The following is a 27,218-nucleotide window of genomic DNA, read 5'->3' as shown; positions in this document are numbered from 1 at the left end:
TCCAGGTTTTGGTACAGTGGTGTTTTAATGGCCTATCCCCACATAAGCAATCAGAAATGCCTCGTTTCAGTATGGAGTCACAATTAGGAAACGTCTTGAGAAGATCAAGGACAAATCCACATTCATTTGAAACTGGTGTCCTAAGCTGTTTTGGCTACTCGCGTCATCCCTACTGCACCTGGGCTGGGTTGTTCAAAAACACGTTGGCTTTAACGGAGATGTTAAGTCTTAACGTGAACATTTCAAAGGGATTAATTGAAAGAAATAACTTCCTTAAGGATACTTACGTAACCGTTGGGGATAACGTGACTTTTTGTGCTTTTGAACAACCGGGCCCTGGTCTTCAAGTCAATATTGGTTACACTCCAGAAGCAGTGGATCAGCGGCCTCGTCTCTCCCGTATTGCCTATGTTTAGGTCGCCTCGAGAGTCTTATTTCGGTTACATTACTTATCAAAATGCCACCGGGTTTTGATTTGAATTTTTAATCATTGAAAAATCAGGTTATGGCTGTCGAATATTACATTGATTGTGACGGTCTCCACAATCACGTAAAACTTACGACCGATTTATTCTTCCATAATAGTATCTTATTCTAGGGCACGATAATCCACTGCATATCTCAATAATAATGTCCCAATCACGAAATAGAAATTAAAAGAATGCTTTTACATGTTTTATTAAAATTATTATACTCTTTTAGGGGTCCCGTGAATGGGTCTTAATTGACCCTTTGGCGCTCCCTTTTGGGCACCTAGTTTTACTGTTATTTCGACCATATGATTTATTTGTATTTTCATCACTGTTGTTTTACTATGTATATAATTTTATGTTGGTGCTCAATAAAGTTGTTGAAATTGAAAGAAAAAAAAATACCGGGGACGGGACCACCTTGTTCTGGCGGTGCCACAATCACGGGCCAGAGACAGAGCGCACCACATCAATCCCGCAGTGAAATCGTGATGAGAGAGAGAGAGAGATTATAATGATTTGCGACAATCAGCGGTAGGGACAGGGCCGAGATACAGAACTCGTATTGTCCTGATCACGATCGTACGATATATTCTTTTAACCCGCGCGCTACCAAGGAAGGTTCATAAAACTTCATAAGCCGTTGGGGCTTTGGGCGTGACCCCTCCTGCACCTGGTCGTCAAGTCAATATTAATTACACTCCAGAAGCAGTGGGTCCGCGGGCTCGCCCCTCCGCTATTGTCTGTGTTTAGGTAGCCTCGGGAGTCTTTTATCGGTTGCAGGTTTGACTAAAAGTTGAAGTTCGAATCATTTAAAAATCAGGTCATAAATGTAGCTGTTATTCACCATTATTATGTCCGGTATACTCAGGAATAATTATTTTGCTCTAATAATAATTAATTGCTTTTTTTTATAACCACTGGGCCGGTTGTGGTATAAAAAGGAGTGGCTGCAGGGGCGGGTCACTTGGAACAATACTACAAGGAGAACCAAGATGGCCTGCTCACATTTAGTCTTTTTTCTCAACGGCAAAAAAGTAAGCTCAATCGATTTCACTATCCGTACTTTTATACGAAAGATCCCAGGGACCGCTGTCTCGGTGTAAAAGTAGAAAATGTCCTGGGAAAGAATGTCTGGGGATCAAAGGATTCTACTATGCGCTTTTACTCTTTGAGGTATTGACGGTAACGATCTCTATTGAACCATACCAAAATCCGTCAGAATACAATTTTGGCCACGACATTTTTTTCCAGGGGAATACTTTTGACTGCCACACCCGTATTTATTCGCCCGTTGCCGCAATCTTAAATCTCCTCCCTGGAAAAAGTGGATGACGGTAGAATTATCTAAGACAACTTCTTTTGGTGGTTGCAGGTCACGGAGGAAAACATTGACCCGGAGACGACTTTGGTCGAATATCTACGAAACAATGGTATCCTTGTTACAAACGTATATCAGATGAGGTGTAAATTAGAATATATTCCTCCTAGAGCGATAAGTTCTTTCTTATTGTTCAACGCATGATTAAGATGCATGGCTCTCGAAAACAACGTCCTTAGAACACCAGTCTTACGCGGAAGACTAACTACATGTGCGCTCGATAAAACTACCTGCCAGCTGTATCAGTGGCTGCGATCAGGCCACCACTTGACCACTTGACCACTTGACAAAAACTCGGTTGTTATTTCCTTGACGATGAACCAGCCGGTTTGCGGGGTACCAAGGTCGGTTGTGGTGCCGGGGGATGTGGAGCCTGTACCGTCATGGTCTCAACCTATGAGAGAGGCACCAAGAAAATAAGGTAAGACCGAAGGCAATGGTAAGACCGCGAACTATTGCCATGTTTCATTCTTGTTGCCGTGATGGCAGGCAGTCCGTAGCCGCTCCTTGGACTCTCCACAACTTTTTTCCTGCTCCCTTCCCTGGTCACCATCGACAATCAAAACAGCTAGTATATCTATGTTTCCTTGTTGATTGTAGGCACTATGCAGCTGTTTCCTGCATTCTTCCTTTGGTTACCCTCCACAATAAAGCAGTGACAACAGTAGAGGGTGTTGGAAGTATCAAAACAAAGTTGCATCCAGTTCAGGTAATTTCATTTTACGCCTTAGTTTTCATGTTGGCTCAGGGAGAATATATCCGAAAGGCGCTTGAAGCCCCGTGGCTAATGATCAGGCATGCTTGGGACAAAAACCTTGCCGACCGATCCGAAAGTAGTGAACTTAGAAGCACAAAATCACAAAAGTTGCCTGGGACAATGATATGAAGTAACTGCTTCAACATTTTACAATTTTATTCAAATTTTTAGGAGCGGATAGCCAAGTGTCATGGCGTCCAATGCGGTTTCTGCACTCCCGGCATGGTCATGTCCATGTACACTCTACTCAGGAACAACCCAGAACCGAGCCTGGAAGACATACAAACGGCCATGCAAGGTATCAGAATGGGGACTTTGACGACCTGACGTAACAGCTTGTCCTATATTATATTACTTCTTTGGAACAGCGGGTTTATCTTTCTTCGAAGATATAGGGCCTCTCTGTAAAGGCAGTGTTGATACTCGTTCTCTCCGGATGGAACAACCTTGAACCTTGAATTCGTCAAAAGCTCAGAAATTGTTTGGTCAATGAACACAGCTCATAGCCATACATTTCAAGTTTCTCTCAACTTGTACCAAGTAAAGATTCGAATCCATAATTGCTTGTATCAGCAGCTTGTATATATCCATTACCAATTCTGTTTCGTTAGACTACATGCATTGGTTTATTTTCCTTTCTTTAGGTAATCTATGCCGCTGTACGGGTTATCGTCCCATCCTTCAGGCCAACAGTACTTTCGCCAAGGACGCATGCTGTTGGAAAGGAAGCGCTTGCTGCAGAAATAATGGACCCAAAGAAAATCTGGTAAGACCTGTGAACGAGACAAATGATTTAACAGAGCCAGAGCCACAAACCATAGTGATGTCCGCGTTGTCTATTAAGTGAGTAAGAAAACGGGAACCTGTTTGAAAAATGTAATGAATCATACTTGAATAAGGACAGTGAAATATTGGATAGTTTATTAACATGCTTGCGCGGGGGGGGGGGGGGCGGGTGACCAACAGGAAGGAAACGTGTATGGAAAACGAAGTGATCAGGGTCCAGTTACTTGATTGGCGTTAGGAAAAAATTTCAACGTTAGCTCAACTAAGCGTTACCTCCTTCAATAAATCTAATTCACAAGCGTTAGGCCTAAAAATCCCAATGTTGTGCTTATGTCGATTGAGCAAGTGGGTCCTGACTTGTTCATTCTTCAGGTGGTTTCCCCAACGTTTGATGATAAGGACTCCGCCTTTCTGCCTTACGATGCGACCCAGGAAGCCATCTTTCCAAGTGAACTTCAGGTACGTGCATTCGTAGTAGTGGTGTCTTTAGTCTCTATTTCAAGATACATGTAATGAAAAAACTTATTGGAAATTTAGAAACGTCATGGAAAACTAGTAATATACTGTTTTACTGAAATGTTTATACATGTACGGAGACGTCACTAAAGCACGTCAATCCTGTCATCTATTTCAGCAAGAGATTGCTATTTCCAATTCTGTAATTCTGGTTTGAAAAATACTTTAAAAGCGATTTTAGACTTTTTCTCGAGGAGGAGCATTTACAAAAAATCTAGGTTACTCATGCGTACATATTTTCGGGGCCAGTATGTTTTAACGATGTCTCTAACACTGGAAACTTCCATGCCCAATTCAAAGATTGTTCCCAAAAAGGGTCCAGTCCTATACCTTCTTCTACTTGGTTCTACATGTACTTGGTGAATGTTTCAGCTGGTGACAAAAGAAGAAGTTGACTGTCTGATGTTCAGGGGAAAGAGGACAACATTCTACCTGCCATCAACTCTTGCCAAGGTGGCGGAATTGATGAGGCAATACCCAAAAGCAAAATTAATTAGCGGTGGAACGATCTTGAGTGAGTACTAAAGAAATTTATGAATTAACTTCTTTAAGTTTGAAATCTCTCACTTTTCATTTGTAATATATGATACGCTCGAAGGACGGAGCGTATTTAACGCTCGCGATAGTTTTGGAAACAAATGGACGTGGTTCATTTTATTTACGTCTAGGTCAGGAGCTGCGTTCAGGTAGTATCCCAGTTCTCATTGGTCTCGACCGTATACAGGACCTCACCCAGGTACGCGTGACAGACAAGGGCGTCGATTTAGGGGCTGGATTATCGCTGTATCAGGTGCAGCAGGAACTGGAAAAAGTCGCGGCAAAACTTCCCGGTAAGTTTTGAAATATATGACTGAGTCCTTGTTGTATTATCGCGGACTACTATAATTCATACTTATCTGTGTGTTAAACTTAAAGTCTCGCGGGTGGAGACGTCGGATTCTACCACGTAGCGATTGTCAAGTGAATAACGGGAAGGGAACCTGCCTGGAAAAGTCGTACTTTAAATTTTCATTTTTCGGCCTATTATCCTGATTTTTTGGCACTAAAGAGTGCCTTTCGTCGTTGGAACGCAGCAACTTAAGTTTGTTGTTCCTTGTATACAAGTAACACGATAAATCAAATATTTACTTTTCAAGTTGAGAAGACGAGGACGATCAGAGGAATAGCCGGCATTCTTCACAAAGTCGCCTCAGGACAAGTCAGGAATATTGGGGTACGCATGCATTAGATCTCTATTTCCGGTTGCTTGTACGAAAAAAAAGATTCACTATGCATGACACCATAAAAACATAACACCATAAATGAACAAATTGTCTCTTGCTTTCGACAGGCATGACGCCGCGCATTTCAAATTTTTTTCTGGTTATTTCGTTTGCTGAGAGAGCGCTTTGATCGGTTTGGTGTAAATAAACATGATGTCTTCTTCTTTTCCTCCAGACCATTGGTGGCAACCTGGGTAGTGGCGAATCCGCCTATGATATTGCGACATTCCTCATGGGTGTGAGATGTGGTGTTACATTGATTCACTCCAGGTCAAATACATTGACTAAATGTAGAAACGGTAAGAAAAGGATATGTTTGTCCGATACGTTTTTGGTTACCTGGCCTCAGCAGTGTTACGCTTCGGCGTCATCCAGTTTAAAAAGAAGCGATAGATGGCAGACTTGTTCAAGACTTGATCTTAGCTCCACTCATTCGGCCGAAATAGCACGTTTTGGGGACTTCCAGTCAAGGACATGGTAAATGTTGCTTGACGTCAGTCTTATTCCCGTCGTGATTCTTGATACATGGATGAAACCCATGGCAATGAAGTAAACCAAGTAAATCAGCAATAAATATGTAAGTGCCATTCCCTAGATTGGAGTGCTGTCTGTTTCAGATGGAATGACCGAGCTCCCAGTGGATGAACACTACCACGACAAACTCATGTCCTCTCTTGCTCAAGGTGCAGTCATCGCCTCCATTCACGTCCCGTTCAGCACTGAGGTAAATAGTAACATAAGTTAAGTTACTCATTATGAACTTTTACATTTTCCATACAGGTTCCCTTTATTACACACCTAAACCCGAATACCATCATTTTGACAGTAACGCGAAAAATCAAGGCTCAGTTTTCAAATGCATATGGGGTTTGTTGCTGACTTTGGGCCCCACTCACCGTGAAAAGTGGCCGGCGAAACCTCACGCTGTCGTTTGCGCTCATGATTTAGGAACTGAAGTCCACCAATTTGACAATGTGGCTGAAAAAGCCTTTTTACAGGTAACATTTTGGTTCTTACGCAAGCGTTGCTGATGCTTTCAGACATCAACGAACTCACAAATCGTTTACATTTGCAGGACCAACGTTTCTACGCCTACAAACACAGCAAGCGTAGTGAGTTCGACTGGTCTGTCGTCAGCGGAGGCTTTGGTGTTGAGTTTGTTCCAGAGACGGTTACTGTCAAGCAAATGACCCTAGCATTTGGGAATGTGCGACCAGAAACTGCTTTAGCTGTTCACACATGTGAGCTGGCTAAAGGCAGGACCTGGGGTGACGCCCTAGCCTCTGACATCATCAAGTCTCTGGGTCACGAGTTTCAGGTGACCCCTGGTGACGAACTCCTCACACCCATCAAGCGCACACTGATACCGAGCTTATTCCAAAAGTTCTATCTTAAAGTAGCCGCCGACCTAAATGGAAGAAAGGTAGGGCCCTCCACACCAGGAGGAAAGCGGGATTGCGGGTATATTACAACGATTTTTGTGCAGGTATTCGATTCCATCTTGTTACACGCATACTAGTAATGTGTAATTACTAAATTGATGAACTACATTTGACTATCGAAGAGTCCTGCATTTTCTCTCATTGCGGCGGCTTTCATCGGGTCTACGTGTTTCATTGCATGCATGGACTCATTGACCAACGTTGTGACGCACTTAAGCGCTAGCATTCCTCCTCAGTTGCATTTCCTTACCACCGGTATTTGTTAATGTCTAATGCTCCTTTGTTTGTGAAGGATGGTGTCAAATCAGAGATTAAACTAACCCAAGACCATTTCTGCTCAACGCAAGTGTTCGAGCAGGTGCCAGAGGGCCAGGATGTCGATGATGCTGTTGGTCGACCGGTGGTGCATCAGGCGGCCTTCGATGTTGCTAGTGGTACTGCTATTTATATTGATGATATTCCTAGTTACGTTGGTAAGTATTTGGCCTATTCAGTAGTCTGAGGAGTATGACCTTGTTTCGGGTTCGTGCCGTAGTTTTAACCATGTAGGTTATCATAGTGTTGATGACGCTATTCGACTTACCCAAATCCTATCTACTGTATATCATGCTCTACATTTTTGTAATTTTTTTAATTTAACTTGTGTCAGTAACATTTACAGGAGGCTGGTACTCGGGTATGATTAAAGTTTTCCACCATTTCAGGGGAACTTTTCATGGGCTTGGTGTTGAGCAAGAAAGCGCACGCTAAGATCGTTAAGGTTGACCCTTGTACCGCCCTTGCCATCGATGGTGTGGTCAGTTACGTCGACCACAGGGATGTCAAGGGAACCAATACGTGTGGAGGCCTCGTAACTGATGAAGAAATATTCGCAACGGAAATTGTAAGCATACATATCCTTTGATCTACCACAAGCTAGCCTCGCCCCTAAGCACAACCCGAGCCCTTTCGGGTGTGAGCCAGCTGTCATGTTAACCACTAGACTAGAGCAAGTTTGCCACAAACCGTCGTCTAGCTTGATTTGCGGTAATGAAAACGTCATTCAAGTAATCCATTGCGATTAGGATTCTTTTCTGATACGGTGCTCGTTGTCGTTGTCGTGATTGACCATGATTTAATGGCCTCGTTGCAGCATCATTTTATGTTGAAAATTCTGTTAAAAGCATCATCATACTCTGTCACTGGATCGCTTGGAGCTAAAACGGGTACCGACTCTACGTTACCTGAATAATTTCCAGGTCAAAGCAGAAGGTGTCGTCATCGGTGCGATTGTTGCCAAGAGTGATAAACTGGCCAAGGAAGCCGCAAGACTTGTTGATGTCACATACGAAGAACTGAAGCCGATTCTGACATTGGAGGTAATATCCAGCATCGTAGTAGATATCTTCTGTCAAGTGGTGACCTCATTTGCAACTCAGCCTGGGAGTGAAGCTGCCTAGTTGTGAGGTCACATGATGTCTCACAATTGATAGCATAATGATCGGGAATCAATAATAGGGCTCATCCTAACTAAAGTTTTGAACTTGGCCCTTCAAACCGTCCCTATTTTATTAGGCGTTTCTCGGTTAGTGGCCTTTAAAAAGCTGAAGTTGTGAAATTGTGCATTTTCAGGAAGCGGTTGCCGCCAATCCAGACATGAAGCCAAGAAACGTTCTAAAAGTCGGCGATGTTGAAGAAGGTTTCAAAAAGTCCAAGCATATCATTGAAGGAGAGTTCAGACTTGGTGGCCAGGAGCATTTCTACATGGAGACGAATGGAAGTATCGCCATTCCGAGCGGAGAGAAAGGAGAGATGGATATTATTGGCGGGAGTCAAAGCCTTGGTCACGTTCACAGGGCGGTGGCGAAATGCCTCGGCGTAGAGTGTAATAAGATCAAAGTTAGGCACAAAAGAATCGGTAGGCATCAGTCTTGTGGTACTATCCATCAAATCATTTTACCAAATTGTAGCCTTGATGTGGCTTTGTATAAATCTACTTGAAGATAGCTGCCGTACACCTTTTCCACACCTGTTACCTTCCGGTTACTCACTTGCCTGACTGCATGGGGTTCATCCTCGAGAGAAAGGAAACTGATAGAAAAGACTGGATAGTATTTCGTATAGCATCGAGGTATACATTCCTTCAGTGTGACTTTTTTCCATTTCTAGGCGGTGCTTTTGGTGGAAAGGAGAGCGGAGCCGATATTGCGTTCCTTCCATGTGCAATAGCAGCAGATAAGTAAGTAGGTTTTTTTTGCTAAAAGGGGCTTTTTTCTTTCATTTGAACCAAACAGCAAAAAAGACAAGTGTTGAGGCACTGGATTGGAAAATGCATGTTTACAGCGTGACATCGTTCTTTCATGCAGACAGTCGCCTGAACTCGGCCCACAAATATACATTGCAATACATACTCGTAGCTTATTTGCTTGGGTGTGCGAATGTAAAAACAATCATTCTCTGAATCCATTTTCTCAACAGACTTGGCCAGCCCGTCCGCTGCATCTTGACAAGAGAAGAGGATATGATAGGCACCCGAAAAAGGCACCCCGTCCTTTTTAAATATAAGGTCGGAGTCGATGATGAAGGGCGGATCATCGCTCTTCACCAAGACGTGTTTGTTGATGCTGGATGGAGTACTGACGTCTCTCCAATGGTATGTGATCATAAGCACGTATCTTTCAGCGTGATAGCTGTCGCCAGAATCGGTGTTGGCAATTTAGAAGACAATTGCTCAGCGTGATGGTTGTGGCCAGAATCGACAACCAAACGCAATTAACAGCGTGAGGGTTGGGCACCAATTTCAGTTCCTTGTGTCCTCAGTTTTACCCGCCTAAAAGATTCCTGTGCATGGTGAGTCGTAAAAGGTTATGGAATTTAATTAAAAAGAACAAAATGTATTCTATTTCCATTGGATATCTAAGGCTGATGTAAAAATATGCTCTTTTTTTAAAGGTTACTCTGTCGATCGTCTTACTACTGGATAACTGCTACAAGATTCCCAACAATCTTGTCCGCGGGTACACGTGCTTTACCAATACCAATTCCAACACAGCCATGAGGGGATATGGGGCTCCACAAGCCATCGCCGGCGCTGAGAACATCATCACACACATCGCCCAACGTCTAAACATCAAGCAGGAAAAGGTAATATCAACTCTTCCATTTTGATTGGACATACATGTACATAATACATCAAGAAAATCATTGATTTCCGGAGACCAGACAAATATTACGTAACTCCTAGGTTGGCCTCTTGAAGCAAATCCGTGGCCACACCAAGTAAAGGTTATCGACAAATAGTTGACCAAGTAGTTTGAAAATCCAATTTTTCTCCTTGATCTCTCTAATAATTTTCAGATTCGTGAGATCAACATGCTCTACACCGGTGACGTCACTGTAACAGATTTCAAACTTGATGATTGTAACATCCAAAAGTGTTACGACCAGGCTAAGGTGATGGCGGACTACCCCAAGCGTCTCCAAGAAGTGGAGAAGTTTAACAGGTAGGCCTACATGGTGCCTTCAATCAATTTCATTGTTCTGTAGCATAAGAAAATTTGGTATTGATACATGTATGTGTACATGTACATGTATATCGATGAAAATACTTAGAAAACACTGTAATAAGGATACACCTGAAAAGGCAGTGTATTTGTATCAGTATTTCATTGTCGTCCCTGTCTACTTTCAGTGAGCATCGCTACAAAAAGAGAGGTATAAGTGTTGTACCCATTAAGTTCAGCATCTCCTTGAAACCAAAATTTCTCCAACAGGTACACCAGAGCACGTTTTTTCAAAATTAGCTATCTGTGATATCAAAACTAAATTCATCAATGGGGAGAAAACGCTCACTTACATGATAAACAACCTCCTCCTTCTCCAAACAAGTTGTCTTCCACTTGCTCACTTTGCAATTGCGCATTGTTTAATCATTCTCCAAGCAGCTCGAATTGACTGAGATATTCTCTCTGTCCGATTGCTGTGATTCTATCTACATGCGCCTGTGATTCATTCGAACGATCTTGGAGTCGGACGTTCATCGGCGGCGTGAATTCCGAACGAGTGTCGGTATGGGATCTTCTTGTAATTTGACATTACACTGTACATTCATAAGGGCCGACGATTTGGTATGGGCGTTTTGCAGCTTCATTGCAATATCTATTTTTCAGGCTGGAGCTCTAGTCCATATCTACATTGACGGCTCAGTACTAATAACACACGGAGGGGTTGAGATGGGACAGGGTTTACACACAAAACTCATTCAGGTAACAAAAACACACTAATATTTAGAGTTTCATTTATTCCTAGACTAAGTCGAGAAAGCTTTTCAATAATGTTGGATATAATTTTGGATATGATGTTGTTTTTATGTTGCTAGGTTGCAAGCCGAGCCCTGGAAGCCCCCATATCACGAATCCATATAGCGGAAACAAGCACAGATAAATGTCCAAATCCAGTCCATACTGGTGGAAGTCAAGGGACAGACATGTGGGGCGCAGCGGTCATGGTGAGTGTCACAACCAAATTTTCAAGTAATGTCCTGTAAGTTATAATTATGTAGCTCATTTCAGCAGGGCAGGGCAGTCGATGATTTAATATTTCTTTATAGTACTAAATTCAGAATATTTCCGTAATTTCCATTTTTATTAAAATATTCTGATAAGATATACATGTACCACGCTCTCAGTTGCCTGCAATGCGCTCATCTGCCAAGAGGTATTTTTATGATTAATGTAATATAAATATAATATATAAATACCACTAAGTTGACTCGGAATTGGACCCATTTTCATCTTTGGCACTTGCACGATTTCATTTCAGAATGCCTGCCTAGAACTGAAGTCCCGCTTGAAGCCATTCAAAGATGCTATGCCGCCTAGCAAAGGTTGGGAGGATTGGGTCAAAGCAGCCTATTTCAGATCGGTCTATTTGTCTGCCATTGGCTTCCACAGGTTAGTTGACCACAAGATGGCCCGCAAACCCCTCCACGACCTACTCCATGCATGTCCCCTTCGTTGTGTTCGTATGGCGTCACACCTTCATTTTGCACTTCAAGAAAAGTTGAATATGTCTGGTTGTTACAACCAGCCAACTTCTCCAAACATGTCCCCTTCCTCTAACTCGCATCATATCAGGATTCCATTCTGCGTTTAGTTTAGAGTCTAACGGAGAAGAGGGATGCCACCACGTGTCTTGTTATGCTTGTCCTGTTTGTATATTTCAGGGCTGTTATAGGCGGGGCGTTTGATGGCGCATATGACTTGAAGACGAACAAAGGCAAGATATGTGACTATTGGTGTTTTGGAGCAGCTTGCTCGGAGGTTGAGATCGACTGCTTGACAGGTTCTCACAGAGTAAGGAATCTGACCAACGTTGGAAGCTTTTTCCTTTATCTTCTCCTTATTTCGTCTTCTTCTCGTCGTCTACTTCTGTCGGCTTCTTCAGTCATCTTCTTTTTCTTCTCTCAGTTCAGCTCAAACCGTAAGAGTGCCACAACGGCTGGATACGGCGATTATTGGCCTTATACTCCATGTTTGACCAGGAGAGGAAGTCCATCGAAAGACTAGTTACATCTACTCATGTTTCTTACTCGTAAGCGGTATTTTGCCTTGAGTCTTTTGTAAGTGGTAGAAGATCAAAATATTCTGTGAAACCATTGTATATTTCAGGTGATTGAGACCAACATCGTAATGGATGTTGGTAGGAGCATTAATCCTGCCATTGATATTGGCCAAGCGGAGGGAGGATTCCTTATGGTGAGTTGTTACGAACGCATCATTTTGCAATATCCAAGCCACACCAAAGGTCCTGTTTCACCGGTGCAGGCTTCGCCAATCACAGGAGTCAATTTGTTTTTGAAAAGAGCTGAAAAGTTAGAATGGACGTAAATCGATTCAAATGTAGGCAGGGTGCAGGGTTTTATATCATAGAACTCAGTCTCATTACAACTTTGCCCAAAATATAGAGGTAAAAGTTATACTAATCACCGGACAAAATGTTTTTGTCTAGGGTCTGGGTTACTTCATGCTCGAGGAGAATCTTCATCACGCTGACGGGACATTGAAGAGCAGAGATGTGGGCTCCTATAAGATCCCAAGCCTCAACACCATCCCAATGAAGTTTAACGTCGCGCTGCTGAAGGAGGCAAGGAACGACTTGCCACAGGCGGTGTACTCTTCCAAGGTCAGTAGGTCATGAATGCGTGGCCCATCCCAGCAGTCTGGAGCAATTTATTTGGGGAGAAACCCTTCCATAATTGTGTGGAAAGTTCATTGATTTTGATATGGGACAGCTGAAACTGGTTGATAACATCATGTTGGATGATTTGAGATGTATTTCAAGCTTTATTATCATTGTCAGTGATGTTGTAACGCCTTTTTATTTTATTGGGGCAGTTCATTCGTCATCTTATTGGTACGTCCTTGATGAAAAGAACGAGGCCAATCCACTTCTTTCAAAGGGTATTAATGAGTTGCAACATCATGTCCATCTCTTTCATTAACGTTTCAGGCTATTGGGGAACCTCCCCTTTTGTTGGCGTCGTCAGTATTCTGTGCCGCAAAGGAGGCCATCTCTGCCGCCAGAGTCCAGAACGGATTGTCCAGGGAGTTCAGGTTGGATGGTCCCGCTTCTGCCGAAAGAACCCGCCTAAACTGTGGAAACTTGTTTTGTAAGGGAAACATTTCAGTGAAGGTCCAGAATGGATTATAAAGTGAATTGAGAGTGAATGGACCTGTTCCTGCACAAGAAAATCCGCATTCACTGTGGGGATCAGTACGTGCAAAGGGTGATGGAGTATCATTAAGTTACTGAAAAAAATGAACTTAAGTGCCACTAAGATCATTCTTCTTGCATACAGGAACACCATATGAAAGTGTTAATCACCATTTTAGCTTTTTCCTTTTTATGTCACAATTGCTCATCTAACCTAACTAGCTGTGCTGGCGCGATTTTACTACGTGTAATAGTTAGTTCCCCGGGACGTTTCATTGTTTTCGGTTGTACATATAATACTGTACGTTTTTTCTCTTCTCAAAATAGTCGTGGATATTGCTCCAATAATATTTCAAAATTAAGTAGGCCTTCCCAGTCCGTTTTTTCATTTTTGCTTGAATTCGTGATGATCCGGATGCAGTTGGTAAACATACTCTTGAAAATTTTATTAAAGCGACCTCATCCGAATTTTAATGACTCATTTGCTTGTCTCTGAAGTTTTATGTGATGCATGCAATTAAAGTTCCATAAATGTTTATTCGTATAATAATCATATATATAATATGTAATCATAATGTTATCTGAAAATAAAACACTGTCAGCTATTCACTTGGTCTTCTCGCGTTAGTGGTTACATACATGTACACATATTCATGTATCGTCATATCACCGACTGATATTGGTTCAAGAAAAGCATAAAACATGTACACATTTATACTATGTACTTTGTAATCACATGATGTTTTATATAAACCAAATTGTTATGTAATTATGACCAATATCAATATTGTAGGTCCATCGAACCCGAGATATTTGTTGACCCACCAACCTCGACAATAAACCTTGTCCTTGGACTGCGTATAGCAATGATAACTAGATCGACTGTAAGTAAATAATGAGCGGCACAGCCCTACTGATTGCACGGATATCGTATTACGATCGGAAAGAATCTACTTGCCCCATTATAAAAGTACATGTTAAGTGGCTACAAGGGCGGCTCTGAGGGACAACCAAAATGGCCTACTCCCATTTGGTATTCTTTCTCAACGGTAAAAAGGTGGGTTTCATCGACTTTGCTTAATTTATTGTACCTTCGGATTATTGCAGATGCACGAAGTCCCGGTCGACAAGCACAAATTTTGATTCCCGCAGTAAATTAGATTATTGGCACATAATTGTTTTGATAAAAGGACTTTTCGCTATAAAATGTTTTTTCTTGGTGTCAGGTCACGGAGGAGAATGTGGACCCGGAGACAACATTGGTCGAATACTTGCGCGATTGTGGTATCCTTGAAAATATTAAAAAATGCTACTGATTTCTCTCAAACATCTCGTGAAGTTGTTCGCTGAATGTTAATATTGCAATATCGCCCTAGCTATATAAGGAGCCAACCTGGTTGAGCCCAGACACTTGCAACATTGACCCAGTTTCTTGGCGTCGGAGACAAACGCTCGACGCCAGCGACAGCGTAAAGCTAATTACTTCGTTGTCTTAAGCAATAGCGTTAGGACACTTTCATTACAGCTGGCCCCGATTGAGTATACCGGCCAGATCCTGGTCGAACACAAAAACCAACCGGCTGAGAATGCGAAAAAGGCTTTTCTCAGTCCTCACGTCAGCTTTGTTCGAATGGTTATTAGCCTCCTGCGTATCATTTTGGCATCTATTTGACATGTCCATCCACTGCTATTTCCTTGACGACGAACCAGCCGGATTACGGGGCACCAAGGTCGGATGTGGTGCCGGAGGGTGTGGAGCCTGTACCGTCATGGTCTCGACCTATGAGAAAAGCACCAAGAAAATAAGGTAAGGCCGTCATTGTGTCGAAATTTACAATAGGCTAGGACTTTTAAAACGGGAGGATTCAAATCTACTTTCACACCCGCAAAAAAATCGGGTTTTCTTGTTACGCAAGCCATGCAAGCATATATTCTCCGATACATTAGGTGTATGTCCTTGCTTGAATGAGACTGTCCCTTGTTGTCTTCAGGGCGTGATAATTCACAATGCGACTGTTTCTTCTGGTCAGGTTACCATGATCTCCTTGTGCAGCTGTGCATGGTCACCCTCTCACAAAAATAATACATGTAGATTGTATAACCACATTTCCTTGTTGATTACAGACGCTGCGCAGCTATATTGTATGTCCTGCATCTTTCCCCTCGTCACCCTCCACACACAATAACAGCAGCTTGAATTGTATCACCACTACATGTACGTTTCCTTCTTGATTGCAGGCATTATGCAGCTATTTCCTGCATCCTGCCCCTTGTCACCCTCCACACACAGTAACAACAGCTTGAATTGTATCACCACTACATGTACGTTTCCTTCTTGATTGCAGGCATTATGCAGCTGTTTCCTGCATCCTGCCCCTTGTCACCCTCCACAATAAAGCAGTGACAACAGTAGAGGGCGTTGGAAGTATCAAAACAAAGCTGCATCCAGTTCAGGTAAACAATTAGCATCTTTATTGTTGTGGACTCGCACAGAAACTTGCCTGTTATCATCTTGTATTTGTGCTACATGTCCGATGATATTAGTGTTTGGTGTAGCAATCTCACCATCACCGGTGAAGAAGTAGAAATGTCCCCTGGCACAGTGACCGCGCCTGTTGAATTCTGACGGATTATAGTATATACTGTAGTCCTTTTAAAAGGCCATGACTGTAAATAGCTCATAAATTAAAACAAAGCGATTGATCGAATGCTTTCTTCCCCTGACTTTCTATGCTAGGACATTTCAAACCTCTTCACCTACTATAAAGGTATGATCCTTAAGGGCTTGATATTTGACAGAGACGTAGGGTCATGAGGTCAATGAGGAAATGAGAGCGGGGCAACTCATCGGTACTGTTACACATTTTTTAGGAGCGGATAGCCAAGTGTCATGGCGTCCAATGCGGTTTCTGCACTCCCGGCATGGTCATGTCCATGTACACTCTACTCAGGAACAACCCAGAACCGACCATGAAAGACATACAAACGGCCATGCAAGGTGCGATAGATCGTGGACCGGGAGAAGCGCCTTTGAACGGCACAAAAAAAATAGGATTGATAAGGGCGCTATACAAATACGGTTTATAGATAGATAGATAGCTAGAATGAGATCAAGGATAAGTTCACTTAAAAGCAATTGGGTACAACTTCGTTCATTTGCACTGCCACCAGGCACGAATATTATACATAAATATACAGATTTCTATAGGGCGTCTTTCCACCGTATAAACGTGTCTCTCAGCCATGTCTTTAACGACCGCTTGAACGAAATGATACTGTCTACCAGCCTGATATGGGCCGGCAGCCGGTTCCAAGGAAAGGGACCACTCGCCGATCATGATGACAGAAACGCGTATGGTACTATAAGGATGTTTCTCAAGAGAATCCACAACATATTAATATCGCACCCATATCGCTGAGATCCACATCTTGCCCAGGTATTGTCCCAGCGGATATTTCAGTAGAAATGGACAGATCTCGTTGAGAATAAACCTGATCCAGATCAAACGAATCGTTTTGGTGGTTGCAAGATTGATCTTAAATGGTGACTGTTCTAACTGTGGTGTTTTACTCTTTCCCCTCGTCAGGTAATTTGTGCCGCTGCACAGGCTACCGCGCCATTCTTCAGGCTAACAGCACATTCACCAAGGACGCCTGTTGCGGCAAAGGAGGCTCTTGCTGTAGAAATAACGGAGCGCCTAAAGAAAATATGGTAAGAAGGGGTTGCCCAAACTATGTCAAACTTTTGATCACATATCCCGCCTAGACTCAGTTTGTGGCAATCAGGTCTTGATTAAAAGAGGAGGTATTTCGACTTGTAGCTGTATACTGTAAATGCCGAAACGGGTGAACAATAATGCGGACAATTCAAACTGGAGCGTTCCATCGCTTTCACACCGGCTTCGAGAAATGATTTCATTAATACACTGATAGCCGTGATTGCTTTGTGAGCAGCCTGAAGAGAACGTTTATGGAAAATGTATCATGCGCTTTAATACAACGTAAATTCTCTAGGTGTTGTCTCCAACGTTTGACGATAAGGACCCAGCCTTTAATCCTTATGACGCAACTCAGGAACCCATCTTTCCCAGTGAACTTCAGGTAAGGTACGGTAGCCGTCTCGTTGTGGTGGCTTCAAAACTATCGGTAAAAAAATGGAACAAATTTCAGGATATATCCAAACGGATCAAACGTAGCAGGCCGACCTTTGGTTAGAATTGAAAATGATGCTCACCAGAGCGGAACTTGTTGTACCAATTACAAGAACATCAATATTTACAATCTAAACCTCTCTAATGTGTCTTCTTGGCAGTTGAGGGCGAATGAGGAAGAGGGATGTCTTATGTTCAGAGGAAAGAGAGTCACGTTCTACCTGCCATCAACTCTAGCCAAGGTCACAGATCTGATGAAACAACATCCCAAAGCGAAAATTATCAGTGGTGGAACCATCCTCAGTGAGTATTGCATTCAAGTCTATATAGAGAGGACTCGCCACTGATTGCAACAGCAATGAAATTACCTGTACATGTATCTGTTGCACTACGGACGAAGTTCCTCCACATAGGAAGACTTTCATGTTTAGGATGACTTTGGACTGCTTCAGTAGCCTAGTATCTGACAGAGATAGGTCAACTTTGCAACATTATAAAAGTCATCTCAAATAAGTCTTTGGAGTTGAACATGGTGTGTTCCATCGTACGGGTGTCCTCATTGCGCACTGAGATGTGTGAGACGTGATATTTAAAATGGATTGATTATCGTTCATTTCCTCTTCATGTAGCTCCTGAGATGAGGTCCGGTTGTATCCCGGTTTTGATTGGCCTCGAACGCATACAAGAGCTGCACCAAGTCCACGTGACTGAGAAGGGCGTTGATGTAGGTGCCGGTCTGTCCTTATACCAACTGCAGCAAGAGCTCACAATTGCCGAATCAAAGCTTCCCGGTACGTTGCGTTAGGGCATTTTTTCTTGTAGTTTGCGTTCAAATATACGCCTGCCAACAGGGCGGCATCTATCGAAACAGACGTGCTGGCCTCGGGTTATGACTATTTACAGCTTACGGCAGGTACTGCTCATTCTCGGTGACCATAAAAGTATCTAACAATTGCCCTGATAGTTTTCATCATTTTCGATCTTTTTTAGCTGAGAAGACGAGGTCGATCAGAGGAATCGCAGGCATTCTCCACAGGCTCGCCTCAGGACAAGTCAGGAATGTCGGGGTGAGTATCCGACCCACGTACTATGAATCTTGGGTGTAAAGTTTCGTGGAAGAGCGTCATCGTTTACCTTGGCGCAATGGTCACCGGAACAGTATTCGACGAGATATGGTTATGAGTATGAGAAATAGTAAAAAAATTAACAATTAACAATTTCATCTTCTTTTCTTCAAGACCATCAGTGGTAACCTCGGTCGAGGAGAGTCCATCTATGACGTGGCGACATTTCTCATGGGTGGCAGGGGAAGTGTCAGCCTGCTCGGCGGCAGGTCTTGTCCATTGATAGGAAAGGGTAAGGAGACAAAACAGTAGTGGCGTGGTTTCCCGAGGCATTCGTGGTTTCATTTGTCATTACACAACGAACTGTTAATCTTTACTTCTCATTTAAGGAGGAAAGAAAGAGCTTCCAGTTGATGAACACTACCACGATAAACTGATGTACCATCTTTCTCAAGGTGCAGTCATCGCCTCAATTCACATCCCGTTCACAACCAAGGTAAATCCGCATGGGCCTTGCCTTCCTTCAAGTCGAGCAGTTGTCAGCAAAGATGCACAGTTGTTGTAGAGTTTAGGGTCGACCGCAGTCACCACGGCCAGTATTTGAGCTTACATTTAGAGTAGCAAAGAACAGATTCTCAAGCAGTGTTATTCACCACCGATGGAGTATGTGTTCTTCAGCTATATCTTAGGCTGCGTATCCGTGTCCGGTGGCGAATTTTGAACGACATGGCTAACACAAACCGTATTCCCATTTGACAGTTTCATGCTCAAGAGTATTTCTTCCTTTTACTCAGGACCAACGTTTCTACGCCTACAAACACAGCAAGCGTAGTGAGTTCGACTGGTCTGTCGTCAGCGGAGGCTTTGGAGTCGAGTTTGTACCAGGGACGGCTACTGTCAAGCAATTGACCCTGGCATTCGGGAATGTGCGACCAGAAACAGCTTTGGCTGTGCGAACTTGTGAATTTGCAAAAGGAAGGTACGTATAACGTAGCCAAGTACTGATTTATCTCTTGTTGCAGCGAAGCAAGAGACAATGGCAACTGGAACTTGCTTGCCGTGCTACAGTCTCTAGCTATTTAATACCGTACTTTCAATTACATACAGACAGACCCAAGCTGACAAAAAGTTCGAGGAGGCACCTTGAAGCGCTCGATATCTGTACGATTCATCGCCTCTTGCATTTTCAGGGCCTGGGATGACGCTCTCGCCGCTGATATCAGCAAGTCATTGGCACGGGAGTTTCAGGCGACCCCTGGTGACGACCTGCTCACGCCTATCAAGCGCACACTGATGCCGAGCTTATTTCATAAGTTCTATCTTGAAGTAGCCGACGATCTAAAGGGAAGAAAGGTATATAAAGTCCTGTAAGACATGTAAGAAGGCATTGCAGATATGCCAAGTTGTCATCAGCATGAAGGTTTCCTCCGTCAATTCCAACCTGAGCTCTGTGAGAGGCCATACTGATACAAGTGCTTCCATCACATTGTTAGTCAGATATAAAACTGGAGCAAGGTACATGTATGTACATGTGCGTGTCCTTCAAGTGGTATTTATTTTCATTGGTTTGATTGACTTTCCAGGATGGCGCCAGATCAGAGATTGAATTGACACAAGACCATTTCTGCTCAACCCAAGTGTTCGAGCAGGTGCCAGAGGGCCAAGATGTTGATGATGCCGTTGGTCGACCGGTGGTGCATCAGGCGGCCTTCGACTGCGTCAGTGGTACTGCTAGGTATACCGATGATATTCCTGCTTATGCCGGTAAGTCGTGGGCGTATACGTTTTTCACAAGAAAAGAAAGAAGAAAAACTTCATGCCCTTGGGATATATTAGGAAAGAAAAATCTGAAATCTGAAATCTAAAAGCTCCACTAAAGGCATTCTGTAGATGACTAAGATATCGTCTGTACTGCATGCCTCCGATTCGAGATAAGAATATCAGTAAATTCGAGAGAAAGGTATCTCGTTCGTTATAAATATCCTCATCTTTTCAGAGGAGCTCTACATGGGTTTGGTTCTCAGCACGAAAGCGCACGCTAAGATTATCAAAGTTGACCCCTCGGCTGCCCTCGCCCTGGATGGCGTGGTCCATTACGTCGACCACAGGGATGTCAAGGGAAGCAATAAGTGTGGAGGCCACGTTCCTGATGAAGAGATATTCGCAACAGAAATGGTATGGCACAACAGTCGAATGCATCGTGCGTTGTTTTCGTTTCAGGCTGATACACTTTGGACTCCATCTCGGCCTCAGAATTCACTGTACATTTTTACACACATATAGGGCCTAGCCCCTATACGTACGTACGGTGTTCGTTGTTGTTGTCGTGATTGGTGATATATCGTACTTGAATTGCCTCGGTACAGGAGCATTTCATGTCGAAAATCATGTTTAAAACATCATCAAACGCTGCCCTCGGATCGCCAGAACCCAGTCTATCTCATGTGAATAATTTCCAGGTCAAAGCAGAAGGTGTTGTCATCGGTGCGATTGTTGCCAAGAGTGATAAACTGGCCAAGGAAGCCGCAAGACTTGTTGAAGTCACATACGAAGAACTGAAACCGATTCTGACATTGGAGGTAAATTTTTTATCTCGATACAATCTCGATAAAGATACAATCTCGCTCGTTCACCAGGCTTCGCATTGTATATACATGAGCATGTAGTAGTTTCGTACCAGGCGGCCCTGCGTAAGGTTCGCCGAGGTAGGGTTCGCTGCAGGTTGTGCCATCTGGGTTTTTCAAGAGACTTTATCTTGCCGGGCTCCGACATGGTTTGTCAATGCCTATGCTTTTAATTTGAGTGCTAGTAGCGTGAAATCTATTAATTGCTCTGTTTTAGGATGCAATCTCAGCCAATCCTGACATGCAGCCAACCTCCGTCCTTAACATCGGTGACCTGGAAGAAGGTTTCAAAAGCTCCAAACATATCATCGAAGGAGAGTTTAAACTTGGCGGCCAGGAGCATTTCTACATGGAGACGAATGGAAGTATCGCTATACCGAGTGGAGAGAAAATGGAAATGGACATCATCGGTGGCCATCAAAGTCTAAGCCATATCCACGGGGCGGTGGCGAAGGTTCTTGGCGTAGAGTGTAATAAGATCAAAATAAGGATGAAGCGAATTGGTACGTAGAGAATGGTTTGCAGCTTTTGCATAAGATCAAAAACGTATACACTATAAGGCGAGCTTATATATTGGAAATAAAAGTGTGGGCATCTAAATTGATATGAAGTCGTACCGTACAAAATCAACTTATAATTTATGTCATCGCACACAAATAACATAATACCGCACCTCCCTTCCTTCACCAAAACTCATTTGGTTACCTTTTCCTTTACATGTTCCCTTCTTATTGCTCATCTGGTACGTAATAACGTGATTGTATCAGCTGATAGCCAAGTAGGGTATCAGCCAGTTCTCTTTCACATTGAGTTGAGCTTCCACATTGCCAAGCTTGACTTCTTCTCTATGTCTTATTCAGGTGGTGCTTTCGGTGGCAAAGAGAAAGGGGCTGATATTGCTTTCCTTCCGTGTGCCATTGCCGCAGATAAGTAAGCTAGTCTCCTCTGGGTAAAACTGTAAACCGACAAATTTTGCGGGCGTGAAATTTTATGCGGATTTTGCGATTAATCCGGATTCGTGAAAATAGAATAGCGATTTTGTTATTATTGAATTCTTAATCTACTAAAATAAAGATTTGTGAATACCTTCTCATCACCAAAAAAGGCTACTAGAGAATAACTTTCGTTGATTTCTGTAAAGTGTATATTATTACATGATTTATAAATCTCTACCGCTCTGCGTCTTCACAGACTTTGTAAGCCCGTTCGTTGCATCTTGACGAGAGAAGAGGATATGATAGGCACCCGAAAAAGGCACCCCGTCCTGTTCAAATATAAGATCGGAGTCGATGATGAAGGGCGGATCATCGCTCTTCACCAAGACGTGTTTGTAGATGCTGGATGGAGTACTGACGTCTCTCCAATGGTAGGTACAAAACAAAACAATTCAATATAATTAAAAAGGAATGCGGCAACCCTTGCGAATTTTTAATACAATTTGATAAGAGGGGGACAGAAATGCCAGCCTCTCATTTATTAAAACCTTTAAGGTGCACTTAGCAGGCCCACCTTGGCGGCCCATGTGCAAGTTATAGCATGCTGCAGACTTATCCGTCGGCGGGGATTTTCAGAGTCCAAAGCACACCGCAACATGATGTATTTGATGAGAAGAGTAAGTTACAACTCGGCGTTGAATACAAGATGTCTTTAATACCTTCAGATTACATTGACGATTGTTTTACTTGTGGACAACTGTTACAATATTCCGAACAATCTTGTCCGTGGGTACACGTGCTTTACCAATACCCATTCCAACACAGCCATGAGGGGATTCGGGGCTCCACAAGCCATCGCCGGCGCTGAGAACATCATCACACACATCGCCCAACGTCTAAACATCAAACAAGAGAAGGTACTTCATAGGAGTGTTTCTAATTCTGCGTAACCACAACGGTCGTAAATACTTACAAAAGGCGGCGGACCGCATATTTGAAATGGTCTCGTCGAGTCCTTTGTTCAGGCATTTGCATAGGTATCATGATGTACACAAACAATGGCTGATTTGACCTGAACACCCCTACAGAAGAGCTTTGGCTCCTTCCGACAGTGTACATAATTATGTGGTATCTGGTCACCGGAAAGGTCAGGTCACTGCACTAAACGGGGACGAAATGGGGAATCCGCGCGGCTTTCACAGGATGTAAAATTTCACCGTCAAGTTGTATGATTTACTGGAGATGCCGCTTACACTCCAATCATTGAAGTACTCCTAAATTGTGTGTATGTGTTTGCTGGTACAAAAAAATGTACGTCCCGGTGTACGTCAAGATTCTTCTAATATGCTGCTATGTATGTACTTGTATATACGACGATCTTAGGCATCGAACGGTATTCATTTATACACCCCGTCCTTTTTTCACTTATTCAGATTCGTGAGATCAACATGCTTCATATTGGCGATGTCACAGTATCTGACTTCAAACTTGATGACTGCAACATCCGGAAGTGTTTCGACGAGGCCAAAGCAATGGCTGACTACCCAAAACGTGTCGCAGAGGTGGAAAAGTTTAACAAGTACAATGTACCTTCTTATTTTATACTTATTAAATACGTAACGTTTGACATTTAAATTGTGATGCCAAGTCTTCACGACTAAACGCGCTAGTTAACAGATCTGCAACTTAACCCAATAGTTTGAAAACGAGATTTACGCGGTAAGTTTGCAAAACCTCACTAATTTGCTGTCAAAACAAAGTCTTCTATCACAACGGACAAATTAGAAAGATCATCTTAGCATTAGTCATATCTTCGCGGATCTACATTTTCAGTGAACATCGCTGCACAAAGAGAGGGATAAGTGTTGTCCCCATTAAGTTCAGCATCTGCATGAAACCCCAATATATGCAACAGGTAATGAAATATTCTAAAATTTGAATCCATCACTAGCAATAGCACCATCAATAGCAATTTATTGAATGGGAGGAAGGAATGTCATTTAGGACTGACTTCGTTATTTCTTGCAGAAAATGAAGAAGAATCAGACTACATCGCCGAGAACTAGCCATGAAGCGAAACACCGAGAAATTTTCGCAGCCATTTTACATTTAGGCGCTTTTCGTGCAATGCATTTTTTCGAGAAATAGACTACAGCAGTAATGCTTACTGTAATGTCAATCAAACTCTTATCTCTGAAGTCGTCGTCGTCCAAAATCGTCCTTTTCCATACATGGCCCCTTCTTCTTACTCGTCTGCCGTGCAAACAAGCCTGTTTTGCACTTGGTATAAACAATCCTGCCTCATGCATACCTTCTTTTATCCGTCCTGTACTCTACCAAATGTTATCTTTGACCCGACAGCAGTTTCATGCAGTCTTCTACATCTTAGATATTTTTGAATAACATTTTGTTTATATTCTAGTCTGGAGCTTTGGTTCATATCTACGTTGATGGATCTGTGTTGATCACACACGGAGGATGTGAGATGGGGCAAGGCTTGCATACCAAACTCATTCAGGTAACTTTTTGAAAGGACAACTGATGATTAGATTAAACAGATCCTGTTTGACATGTTCTTTGTAATAAAATCGAAGTACGCGGTAATACATTCAAGTTGTATGATATCTCTTTATTCGAACGCCGGTGAAACAGGATCGGGGGGAGGGTTTCTCTGTGAAAAACCGCGACTTTCCAAATGAAATCTCTTGCATCGTGAAGCATGCTCTGCGCTACATTCGGTCCAATGATTTGAGTAGGTCTCCACCCGTGCGGGAATTCAGCTTGACTCAAGAACCAACTGTATGTAAGGAGACAGGGCGGAAGTTCGGAGGACAACTGACGAACATGACTGACCGTCTAAGCAATGAATTCTAAGAAGAAAGAGGAGTTCCTAATATACCATAATGTCCAACTTTTGTATTCACTAGGTTGCAAGTAGAGCCCTGGAGGCACCCATATCACGAATGCATGTGGTCGAAACGAGCACCGACAAATCTCCGAACGCTCAACCGACTGGTGGGAGTCAGGGAACAGACATGTGGGGCGCAGCGGTCATGGTATGTTATGGACCCTTGCCTGCCAGGTGATGTGAGAGGCCCAGTTTACATGTACATACATGTACAAGTCACGTGTTACAAGTCACATCTCACCAGTCACGTGTGAACGGAAGAATAAAAAGTCATTTTCAATGTGCAAGCTACATGGCGCACATGTATCGCTTCGAACTGCCTTATTCGTGCGTGTAATACACGACCTTGCTGAATTTGGGTGAAAAGGAGGCTGAGCAATTCTTTAAGAGCGATAACGTTATATCATAAATTGTCTTGGGCTTTGAGTACAAGAAAGGGTATTTTTAAGTGGACAGCTGACCTCCAATCATTTATTGTAAATTCATTCTTTGTCACTTGTTTTTTTTTCATTTTGATGAACTCCAGGATGCCTGCCTAGAACTGAAGTCCCGATTGAAGCCATTCAAGGATGCTATGCCTGACAAGGGATGGGAGGATTGGGTCAAAGCAGCGTTCTTCAGCTCTGTACACTTGTCTGCTGTTGGCTTCCACAAGTTAGTTGGGAACCATCATAACATGATGAATCTTTTCCATCAGGAGTCGAATATGCTTCAATTTCAAGCCACCTCCTTTTCCAAACATGCTCCCTTTCTTGTGATTATTCTCTATTGAAAACATCATTGAACACTACATTCGAATCACCAAATTTAAACAGGAATTTGCATCTTACCATGGCCAGATATCGTTTCATTAGGAGAAAATTCGAAAATAGTCAACCTCTCATTTTTATGATTTACTTCTTACTCCCCTACTTATATTTCAGAGGCGCAGCGGGAGTCGAATGCTACGATTGGAAGACAAATAAAGGCAAGATATGTGACTATTGGTGTTTTGGAGCAGCGAGCTCTGAGGTTGAGATCGACTGCTTGACTGGCACACATAAGGTGAGTTGGAGCTATCAACAAATCAAAGATTAAACCAAGACAACAAGGATTTGTCTAAAAAAACACTTTCTGACAGAATATACCCGACAAAAAATGTAATGGAACTGTTGTATCTTTCAGGTAATTGAGACCGACATCGTGATGGATGTTGGTAAGAGTATTAATCCTGCTATTGATATTGGCCAAGCAGAGGGAGGATTCATCATGGTGAGTGTTAATGATATCTGGTTGTATTGGCAAATCACAAGCCCATAATCCTGCTCAGCTAGAGCAGTCTTAAGTGTTGTGCCAATGGGAAGACAGAATAACAGAATGACATCCGGCCCGGAAAGTTGTGACTGAAGTAGTATTTTGTTATATGGTCATACTGTCGCATTTTTATTTGAGGAAAATTACACGCCCCGACAGGGGGTGTCTTCCCTGTAACCATATCGCGAAGTATTGCGCACTGGTGGCCGAAAATGATCATGACCGGACTGAGGCCAAGTGTGGTTTTGAATCTTGACACCAAACAAGCTACTGGCGTAGGCGATAAGTTAAGGCGTGTCATTTGCGTTTACATGAACCACTAAACAGCCGCCTGTTATCCTCGATAGGGTCTGGGCTACGCTATGCTCGAGGAGAACCTTCATAACGCTGACGGAACATTGAAGTCCCGAGATGTAGGCTCCTACAAGATCCCAACCCTCAACACCATCCCAATGAAATTCAACGTCGCCCTCCTAAAGGAAGCTGGTAACCAATCCAAACATGCGGTTTACTCCTCGAAGGTAAGAGGGCTGTCTAAATAATGCGTATTGGATTCATTCCACTGAAAAAAGTGAAGCCGTCGAATCAAGAATGCGCCAAGCATTAAGATCGTTTGCTCATCAAAAATAATTTGTCATGTTTTATGCTAAACGAGTGAGTAGGAGAAAAAGACATATCTGGAAAAGGAGCCAGGTTGCAAACAAAAACGAGTTAACTTTAAGAGTCTTCGTTCCTGGGTTTTTTTTCAGGCTATTGGGGAACCTCCGCTTTTGTTGGCGTCGTCAGTATTCTGCGCCGCAAAGGAGGCCATCTCTGCCGCCAGAGTCCAGAACGGATTGTCCAGGGAGTTCAGGTTGGATGGTCCCGCTTCTGCTGAAAGCATCCGCATCAACTGCGGGAATTTGTTCCAGGAGTGAGTCATGGTAAATTCACGAG

At 43.0% G+C, this 27,218-nt stretch overlaps 2 protein-coding genes across 2 annotated transcripts; both read left to right on the top strand.

The window, feature by feature from the left end:
• Positions 1–1,454: 1,454 nt before the first annotated feature.
• Positions 1,455–13,794, top strand: LOC135485522 (xanthine dehydrogenase/oxidase-like). The gene is made up of 29 exons (XM_064767623.1): positions 1,455–1,507; positions 1,846–1,903; positions 2,176–2,272; positions 2,452–2,560; positions 2,780–2,906; positions 3,253–3,374; positions 3,767–3,853; positions 4,283–4,424; positions 4,579–4,740; positions 5,047–5,123; positions 5,348–5,471; positions 5,790–5,896; positions 6,248–6,595; positions 6,907–7,087; positions 7,319–7,497; positions 7,853–7,972; positions 8,226–8,511; positions 8,763–8,832; positions 9,072–9,246; positions 9,546–9,737; positions 9,951–10,096; positions 10,285–10,366; positions 10,763–10,858; positions 10,972–11,100; positions 11,415–11,545; positions 11,818–11,947; positions 12,263–12,349; positions 12,603–12,776; positions 13,104–13,794. Exons 1-29 carry the CDS (start codon positions 1,466–1,468, stop codon positions 13,302–13,304), a joined length of 3,981 nt encoding a protein of 1,326 aa, XP_064623693.1. The 5' UTR covers positions 1,455–1,465; the 3' UTR covers positions 13,305–13,794.
• Positions 13,795–14,299: 505 nt separating this feature from the next.
• On the top strand, positions 14,300–27,199 carry LOC135484615 (xanthine dehydrogenase/oxidase-like). The gene is made up of 30 exons (XM_064766249.1): positions 14,300–14,364; positions 14,534–14,591; positions 15,018–15,114; positions 15,653–15,761; positions 16,179–16,305; positions 16,895–17,019; positions 17,322–17,408; positions 17,620–17,761; positions 18,088–18,249; positions 18,449–18,525; positions 18,697–18,814; positions 18,912–19,018; positions 19,317–19,501; positions 19,713–19,875; positions 20,106–20,286; positions 20,519–20,697; positions 20,982–21,101; positions 21,364–21,649; positions 22,007–22,076; positions 22,338–22,512; positions 22,807–22,998; positions 23,515–23,660; positions 23,915–23,996; positions 24,504–24,599; positions 25,009–25,137; positions 25,516–25,643; positions 25,913–26,033; positions 26,154–26,240; positions 26,630–26,803; positions 27,032–27,199. Exons 1-30 carry the CDS (start codon positions 14,323–14,325, stop codon positions 27,197–27,199), a joined length of 3,933 nt encoding a protein of 1,310 aa, XP_064622319.1. The 5' UTR covers positions 14,300–14,322.
• Positions 27,200–27,218: the final 19 nt, after the last annotated feature.

The sequence above is a fragment of the Lineus longissimus genome, chromosome 3 (genome assembly GCF_910592395.1).
Source record: "Lineus longissimus chromosome 3, tnLinLong1.2, whole genome shotgun sequence".
Classification (NCBI taxonomy): Eukaryota; Metazoa; Nemertea; class Pilidiophora; order Heteronemertea; family Lineidae; genus Lineus; species Lineus longissimus.
The sequence above is the reverse complement of the archived record's forward strand: the minus strand, read 5'-3'. Positions and strand labels throughout refer to the sequence as shown.

Excerpts from the sequence above, each read along its gene's own strand:
- LOC135485522 (XM_064767623.1), top strand. The coding sequence starts at position 1,466 with ATGGCCTGCTCACATTTAGTCTTTTTTCTCAACGGCAAAAAA. Across the intron at positions 1,508-1,845 it reads TTTTTCTCAACGGCAAAAAA|GTCACGGAGGAAAACATTGA; the intron begins GTAAGCTCAATC and ends TGGTGGTTGCAG. Across the intron at positions 9,247-9,545 it reads GTACTGACGTCTCTCCAATG|GTTACTCTGTCGATCGTCTT; the intron begins GTATGTGATCAT and ends CTTTTTTTAAAG.
- LOC135484615 (XM_064766249.1), top strand. The coding sequence starts at position 14,323 with ATGGCCTACTCCCATTTGGTATTCTTTCTCAACGGTAAAAAG. Across the intron at positions 21,650-22,006 it reads AATAAGGATGAAGCGAATTG|GTGGTGCTTTCGGTGGCAAA; the intron begins GTACGTAGAGAA and ends TGTCTTATTCAG. Across the intron at positions 24,600-25,008 it reads TGCATACCAAACTCATTCAG|GTTGCAAGTAGAGCCCTGGA; the intron begins GTAACTTTTTGA and ends TGTATTCACTAG.